The sequence below is a fragment of the Panthera leo genome, chromosome D2, assembly GCF_018350215.1.
Source record: "Panthera leo isolate Ple1 chromosome D2, P.leo_Ple1_pat1.1, whole genome shotgun sequence".
NCBI classification, from domain to species: Eukaryota; Metazoa; Chordata; class Mammalia; order Carnivora; family Felidae; genus Panthera; species Panthera leo.
In genome coordinates, this window is record NC_056689.1 from 29,832,831 (window position 1) to 29,841,904 (window position 9,074).

General features: G+C 42.5%; 1 protein-coding gene across 1 annotated transcript in view; it reads left to right on the forward strand.

The window, feature by feature from the left end:
* Positions 1-8,538, forward strand: part of HKDC1 (hexokinase domain containing 1) — a 48,828-nt gene extending 40,290 nt beyond the window's left edge. The window contains exons 17-18 of the mRNA XM_042908879.1: positions 2,772-3,005; positions 7,623-8,538. Coding sequence (XP_042764813.1) covers positions 2,772-3,005; positions 7,623-7,770 — 382 coding nt within the window. The 3' untranslated portion in view covers positions 7,771-8,538. The remainder of the gene's footprint in view (positions 1-2,771; positions 3,006-7,622) is intronic.
* The last annotated feature ends 536 nt before the right edge of the window (positions 8,539-9,074 follow it).

Genomic DNA, 9,074 nt, shown 5'->3' on the forward strand with positions numbered 1-9,074 from the left:
CATCTCAAGTCTTTGGTGTAATTATCATTTAAAATGGCTGCATAATGTTACATTAGATTGCTATACTATAATTTACTAAACTCTCCCTTTAGTATAAGATGTCTAGCTTATAATTTATGGATTTCCGCAGTTCTGAGTAACACCGTAATTATTCTTTTTGTGTAACCATTTGCAGCTCACAAATTATTTCCTCAGGAGTAGAAGTATCTGGTTAAAAGAAGCATTTCCCGGGGCGCCTGGGTGGCTCAGTCAGTTAAGCGTCCAACTTCAGCTCAGGTCATGATCTCGTGGTCCGTGAGTTCAAGCCCCGCGTCGGGCTCTGGGCTGATGGCTCAGAGCCTGGAGCCTGCTTCCGATTCTGTGTCTCCCTCTCTCTCTGCCTCCCCTCCCCCATTCATGCTCTGTCTCTCTCTGTCCCAAAAATAAATAAAACGTTAAAAAAATTAAAAAAAAAAAAGAAGCATTTCCCTGTGGACACACTTCTAAAAAGGTGGTTCCACTTTCCACCACCACCAGTCATGTACAAATGTGTCAATGTCACTGCTTTTTTTTTTTTTTTCTCCCTACCAGTGCCGTTCTTGTCCAGATTTGTATTTGGAATTTCTTTCAATTTGCATTCATTCATGTAATTTCCCTGGTCTGCATGGCCACATGCCAGCAAGCCACAAATCACTTTGGGAAAAACAGAAAACTCTTTAGAAGTGAAAGCAGTGTACTTAGAGAAATCAGATGGACTGTTGTAGGGCCGTTCTTGCTAAGGAGATGGTGCTGGAATAAGCAGCAGCAGCAGCAGCAGCAATTTTGTGTTTCGGAAGTTGTGATAAGCAGATATCCAGCATCCCTTTTGGTCTGCTCTTCAACCTATTAGATTCAAAAGTGCAAGTTAAAAGTCATCACTGTTGATGACCAGAGCGATCCTCTTTTGCTGTGGGGAAAAATGATTTCTTCCTCATGTGCAAGAGATAAGCACATTGACTATCTTCGCTGTGTGTGTGTGTGTGTGTGTGTGTGTGTGTGTGTGTCCCCTGAATACAAAGGAAGATGTTCTTGGACAAGAGTAAGTTAGCAGGACCTATATGCCTCCAGAAATATTTGCTTCTGCCACACAAAAGGTGTCTGCTTTGGATGCTTTGGTTTCCTATTTCTAGTTATTTTATTTGTTTTTAAACTTCATGGTATAAAAAGAAAATCACATCCAATCTGGTACCAGTTGGGAATGGTAGGTGCTATGCTGTCTGTGGTCCATTTCAAAGCACATTGTCCAATGGATGCAACAGCGATTCTTGGGTTGTGGGGAGTGTCCTAGGCTTATAGTCTCAGAGTCTGAGTTTAAGATTGCTTGTGGTGTGTGACCTGAGGCAAGTTGCTTCACCTTTCTGGACAATTCCTTTCCTTATAAAAGATAAGTACTCTACTGCTTAACTCCAAGGATTGCTCTGAGGATTGAGCGGGGAAATGTAGATGAAAGAAGAAGCGGGGTGGGGGCACCTGGGTGGCTCAGTCGGTTAAGTGTCCTGACTCTTGGTTTTGGCTCAGGTCATGATCTCACATGAACCCACATTGAGCTCTGTGCTTGGGATTCCCTCTCTCTCCTTTCTCTCTGCCCCTCCTCCACTTACACTATTTCTGTCTCTCTCAAAATAAATAAATAAACTTAAAAAAAAAATAAAACAGAAAGAACAAGATAAACTGTGAAGGCTGGGACTGTGGAAAGAATTTCAGGTTTTATTTTTTTACATACTTAAAAAAATCCCCTTTTTTTCTTCCTATACACATATTGCTCATTCAAAAGTAAAAGCAAGAAAATAAGAACCTACTGGTAATCCTACCAGCAACTGAATAGATTTCCTTCTGCTTTTTTTTTTCTATGCAAGGATGCAAATTCATGAAAACCAAGATCATATGGCGCATAGTATTTTATAATCTATTTTTTCACTTAATATGTCATGAATACTTGCCATAGCATTAAATAGTCTCATGCAAATTCACCTCTAAGGTTTACAAAGGATTCTCTTGTCTGGCTGTGCCACCATTCACCTGCTGAACCCACTATACAGCCGTATAGATTCTTTCTCAGTTCTCTCTCTCTTTTTTTTTTTTTTTCTCAGTTCTCTCTTGATAACATTCTTCTTCTCTAAGTATTCCCTGAGGCAGTCAAGGATATAATTTCATGTTGTTTAGCTTGGGAGTCAGAGCTCTGTAAGTTCACCATGAGAGAATCAGGGTCTAGACTCAAGGCCAGCCTGTCCCCGCGATGGGTGCTTTGCACGTGCATACATGCTCGTGGTCCCACGTGCAGATTCCTGCTCACAAAGGTGCTGATGGTACATTGTATATTAATTTTTTCACTTGCCCACTGAATATACACAGCCCTATGCTGGCTACTACTGAGAATATAGTCTTACCCTCAAGGACATGTAGTCTAGTTGGGAAGAGAAAGCAGGAAATCAGAAAAAGTTAAATAGAAGGAAAGCTAGCTTCTCATCAAACAGCAGGGCAGCAGGAGCTGGCGTGCTCAGTGGGAGAGTTTAGACGTGGTGTGAGAAACTGTGTGCTACGCTTTATTTTGTAAAGATGATGGGACTTCCTGGGGGCGGCAGACTTTCTTGAGTCTCAGCTTCTGTGGCATTCTGCTCTAACTTAGCCATTTCTTGGATCATTTTCTCCTCCCTCTGCCTAGGGCATCTGGGGACGGGGGGCTGTGAGCCATGTGGAGCGGGTTCCGGGGCCCCCCGAAGCAGGTCCTGACCTCCCGCTCTGCTTGTCTGCAGCGATCGGCTGGCCCTCCTCCAGGTCAGGAGGATCCTGCAGCAGCTTGGCCTGGACAGCACGTGTGAGGACAGCATTGTGGTGAAGGAGGTGTGTGGAGCTGTGTCCCGGCGGGCAGCCCAGCTCTATGGCGCTGGCCTGGCAGCCATCGTGGAGAAGAGGAGGGAAGACCAGGGGCTTGAGAACCTGAAGGTCACCGTGGGTGTGGATGGCACCCTGTACAAGCTGCACCCTCAGTAAGTGCCCCAGAGAGGTGGGGGTGGGAGGGTGCTGAAGCTGAAAGTGGACCCCACGGCTCTAGCAGACAAGGTGTGAGCCCTTGTGGCTCTGTGTCTTAGTGGTAGGATGTGGGAGTATTCACCATCCTCTCTGAACCCCCTGATCGCCAACAGTCAAAGGCAGGTAGTAATAATCTCCGCCTCATAGGGCCCCATGAGGATTGAGTTCCTACATGTACTTGACACGGTGCTCCACAAATACAAGCCATTATTACTGACATATTCTCACCTGACCTCACAGGGAAGTGACGAGAACTGAGTATTTTGTACAGCATAGAGCGTTTGCCAAGTATGAACTGGTTATGACTTTCTTAGCTCAGAGGCAGTGGACAGAAGGATTGAGAGCCCCATCAGGAAATGTAGGGTTGGATCCTGGCTCCACCACTTAGAAGCTGGGAGGCTGAGGGTCAGTTTCTCACCCTCTTCGAGCCTCAGTTCTTAATCTGTAAAATGACAACAAAAATCTTACCTACCTCATAAGTGGTTGTGAGAATTAAGTTAAACATTTTTTTTTTTTTTTAAATTTTTTTTTTTTTTCAACGTTTTTTATTTATTTTTGGGACAGAGAGAGACAGAGCATGAACGGGGGAGGGGCAGAGAGAGAGAGGGAGACACAGAATCGGAAACAGGCTCCAGGCTCCGAGCCATCAGCCCAGAGCCTGACGCGGGGCTCGAACTCACGGACCGCGAGATCGTGACCTGGCTGAAGTCGGACGCTTAACCGACTGCGCCACCCAGGCGCCCCAAGTTAAACATTTTTTGATGTTTATTTATCTTTGAGGGAAAGAGAGAACGCAAGTCAGGGAGGGACAGAGAGAGAGGGAGACACAGAATCCAAAGCAGACTCCAGGGCCCGAGCTGGCAGCACAGAGTCTCTGACTCGGGGCTCGAACCCATGAACCACGAGATCATGACCTGAGCCAAAGTCGGACGCTTAACTGACTGAGCCATGTAGGCGCCCCGAGGATTAAGTTAAACAGTATCTGTAGAGTGCATGGCACATCACAAAAAGGTCAATGATGAAAGCTATTATTTTCATTTAATGTTTAACATTTTGTTTTGGTGAAAATGAAAAGTATTAACGAGCTTATAAAAGTTTCCAATCATACTGAAATATATACATGAACATACTATTATTGTAACCCCTGATCCTCAGCCCCTCCTACGGTGATGACTAATTCTCCAACATCACTGCCTAGTATCTTTTCTTGTTTTCCCCCTCGCAGTCGCTTACTTTTGATGTGGTTCCTGCGAGCCTCTTCTCCCTTGAACCAAGACTTGACCAAGGGACAAAAACCACATGATCATTTCAATAGGTGCAGAGAAAGCATTTGATAAAATACAATACCTTTCATGATAAAAACACCCACAAACTAGAGCTAAAGGGACTCCACCTGATGAAGCATCTATGAAAAACCCACAATTGACTTCATACGTACTGGTGCAAGACTGGATGCTTTGCCCTTATAATCAGAAACAAGACAAGGGTGCCTACTCTTGTCACTGCTGTTCAACATTGTCCTGCTTTGGCACTGCCTCCAGATGGTTGCATGGTTTTTGTCTCTCAGTCCAGACTTGATTAAAGGCAGAGGCTTGTCAGACCAGACCAAACATATGTGACTTCAAAGGGAAAATCAAGGGCAAGTCTAGCCAGGGCAACTAATCAAGAAAAAGGAAATAAAAAGTATCCATATTGGAAAGGCAAAAGTGAAACTATCTTTGTCTGTAGATGACATGATTTTGTATACAGAAAACCCTTAATAATCTACAAAAAACTATTGGAACTGTTAAACAAGTTCAGCAAGATTTCAGATGCAAGATCAATACACAAAATCAATTGCATTTCTATGCATTAGCAATGAACAATCTGAAAATGAAATGAAGAACACAATTCCATTTACAACACAATCAAAAAGAATAAAATAATTAGCAATAAATGTCACAAAAGGAATGTAAGATTTGTACATTGAGAAGTAGAAAACATTGTTGAGATAAAACAAAGAAGACCTAAATAGAATGACAGCCTATGTTAATGGACTTAATATTGTTAACGTAGCATTGCTTCACAAATTGATCTTCAGATTCGACACAATCATGATCAAAATCCCAGGAGACTTCTTTGCAGAAATCAACAAGTTGATCCTAAAATTCATATGGAAATGCAAGGAACTTAGACTAGTTAGAATAGTCTTAAAAAAGAACAAAGTTGGAGAACTCACAATTCTCTATTTGAAATTTACAATAAAACTACAGTCTCAAAACAGTGTGGTACTGACGTAAGGATAAACATAGAGATCATCAGACTAGAATTGAGAGCTCAGAAATAAACCCCTACATTTATGGTCAAGGGATTTTAAACAAGAAGGTGAAGACCTTTTAATGGGAAAAGAATATTTTTTCCAGAAAATGGTGGCACAACTGGATATCCACTTGCAAAAAAAAATGAGGTTGGATTCGTACCTCATCCCATGTACAAAAATCAACTTAAAATGGATCAAAGACCTGAATTTAAGAGATAAAACTATTAAGCTCTTAAGAGAAAACATAGGTATAAATCTTTGTGACCTTGGATTAAGCAATGATTTCTTAAATATGACATCAAAAGCATAAGTAACAGAAGAAAAAATAGGTAAACTGGACTTTATAAAAATTAAAACTTTCTGTGCATCAAAGAATACGACAGAGTGAAAGGCAACCTACAGAATGATGGAAAATATTAGCAAATCCTATATCTGATGTAGGATTTCTGCCTAGAAAATAGAAAGAACAATTACAACTCAACAATTAAAAAGACAAATAACCCCATCAACAAATGGGCAAAGGGTCTAAATAGGCATCTCTCCAAAGATGTGTAAGTGGCAAATAAGCATGTGGAAAGATGCTCAGTATCATTAGTCACTGGAGAAATGCAAACCAAAACCATGAGGTACCATTTCACACTCATTAGGATGGCTGTAATAAACAAGAGTGACACTAACAAGTGTTGATGAGGATATGGCAAAATTGGAGACCTCATACATTGCTGGTGGGAAACAGTTTGGGAGTTCCTGAAAAAGATAGACATAGAGTTACCATATGACCCAGCAATTCCATTCCGAGGTGTATCCAAGAGAACTGAAAACATGTTCACACAAAAACTTGTTGGTGACGTTCATAGCAGAACTATTCACGATAACCAAAGGGGGAAACAGTCCAAATGTCCACCAAGCAATGAGTGGATAAACAAGATGTAGTGTATCTGTACAATGGACTAGTACTCATAAAAAGGAGTGAAGTACTGACACATGCTATAACTCTGATCAACCTTGAAAAATATAGTGTTAATTGAAAGAAGAAGCCAGACACAAAAGGCCACTTACTATACGATTCCATTATATGAAATGTCCAGAATAAGCAAATCTATAGAGATAGAAAGTAGGGGGGCACCTGGGGGTTGGTGTGAACGGGGAGTGACTATTAATGGGCATGGAGTTTCTTTTTAGGATGATGAAAATGTTCTGGAATTAGATAGTGGTGCTGGTTGCATAACTTTGTGAATATGCTAAGAAACACTGAATTGTATGCTTAAAGAAACGAAAGAAAGAAAAAGAAAGAAAGAAAGAAAGAAGAAAGAAAGACTTGATTGACCTGTGACCACTAAGCCATTTCTCCTTTCTTCTGGAAAGTTGGGGGCTAACCACCCTGCTGTGCCTTCAAGAAGACCTCAAACTTTCTCCTATTACATAACCAGTAGGGCCCCAGGGAGCATCAGCGGTTGGCCAGAGTCACCCACTGGCTGTGTGATGGAGTCAGGTTCAGAACCTGCTCTAGCATGCTGGCCCTCAGAGATGAACACCACTTGTACCATTCATGGTAACACAGGATCACAGGACATGGGGCCTAGATGCCCAGGCCTCTGTTAAACATACTTTGACCTCACAGACTGCCCTGGTAATTCAACTTACAAGATGTCCCCTCAAATGGATTTAATATATCAAAGGATAGTTGAGAGAGGCCAACTATGTGCTTTGGGGGAAAATCAATGGAGGGAGGGAAGGATGGATAGGTGAATGGATAAAGCAAGTAGGATAAAATTATAACTTTGTTGAGTGTAGGCAGAGGGTGTTCAGGCGTTCAGCAAACTAGTCTTTCAGCTCTATAGTAAGTTTGAAATTTTTCAAAATAAACATTTAGGGATTTTTGAAACAAAAACAAAAAAAAAATGTGAGGTTGAGAACTGATAGGCCTGGTTCAAGTCCTAATATAACTTACTAGTTGTACAAGCTTAGAAAAATTTCTTAACTTCTGAGCATCAATTTTTTTTATGTTGTGAAAATACTAATAACTGCTTTTGAACTGTTATTACACTTTGACTGTATGTATATTCTGTATGTAAAACACCTAGAAGAGCCTCTGGCATTAATAGTTGCTCAACAAAAGGTAAAATTAAAACAGCTATTTAGGAAGAGGTGTATGGAGCTGTTCTAGAGCCTTGAGAAGCAAGCTGGAAGGAACAAACTAGATTGGAACCATTCACAAATATGTTGATCCCTTATGTGAGTGCTGATGATGTTTCTCTCTCTCTCTCTTTTGTAGCTTTTCTCGGATATTGCAGGAAACCGTGAAAGAACTAGCTCCTCGATGTGATGTGACACTCATGCTGTCAGAAGATGGGAGTGGAAAGGGAGCTGCTCTGATCACTGCTGTGGCCAAGAGGTTACAGCAGGCACAGAAGGAGAAATAGGGACTCCCTCAGGGTTGGGCCCCACATGCCTTGGATACTGACCAGCCTTTCCTCTGGCAGATGAGTCGGTCAGGGACCAACAGGCAAGCTTCTAGCTGACTTCACATTCTGGATGACCGGAAGAGAACCCCGGGTTCTCGGGTACTCTTAGCATTTTGTTACTCAGTGTTTTTTTCAAGGGCATTAAATGATACCTATCATTGGCATATTTGGGCCAAAGATGGGCCAACTTGTAAAATCAAAGCAGTTGGGCCCGAGAGATCCCCTTTTAGCAAATTTTTCAGTTGAGGCCCAAGCTGCTAGTTCTCTATGGCTTTGGGTCCTGTGGCTGTTGGACTTGAAACATACATGCCATCTGCCCGTGAGGCCTGGCTGGCCGAGTCCCCCTCTGGGATGCTTCAGCCGTTGCTTATAGTAGATTGGGTCCTCACTTGGGGATGCACACTTGAGAAGGATAGGGTCTCATGTAATAAACTGGAAATCTAATCTAACTTGTCCTTAACTTGTCATGTTGACCTCAAACATGGAAAGAGAACAAAGACTTCGGAGTATCAGCTCCAGGATGAAGAAGGTTGATTTCCAGGCAGCCCTGTAGGAATCTTTTCATGCTTAAAGTGAGTAATGTCAGCAGCCTGTAGGACTGTGCTTCTCCACATGCGTGTGTGTTGGGGAGGGTGCCATTTGGGGCACCCGTTTTCATTCTACCTGTGGTTCGTGTTGCTGCTGTCGATAGTTGTTTAAAGGACTGCTAGGTGTATGAAATACAGTAAATGAATAAAGAATGTTTGATTTCCCAAGATTCTTTGCATGAGGTATTAATGTTTCATTTGGGAGGCTCGCTTGCTGACTTCCTGCTCTGCCGGTGGAGTAAGGCACACGTAGAGTCAGAAGTTGCTGAGAGCATCTCTCTAGCCCAAACTTCTTACCAACAGGGGGAAGTATATGGAATATCTTCCACCATATCTTTAGTAAATTATCCAAATCTCATTTGAATGAATACTTCCAGTGACTGGGCATTTATCACATGATCCTAAAGCTCTTGCTTCTGAACAGCTAAAGCTGACTGAAGGGCCTTTTGACTTCACTCTGACTTCTACCTCGCTGGAACTTGCCCCTCCCACAGGCCCCGCTATTCTGCATTCTACCCTCCAGAACTAGGTGGAGATGGCCTGTCCCTGACCATTGCCCCAGTGGATGTCCTCTCTTTTTTCTCTCTCTCTCTACCTCCCCTCTCCCCATTAATCTGAGCCACCTGTGACATTCTACCTTGTCACAGAGTTACCTGTAGGCATTTCTCATCTGGA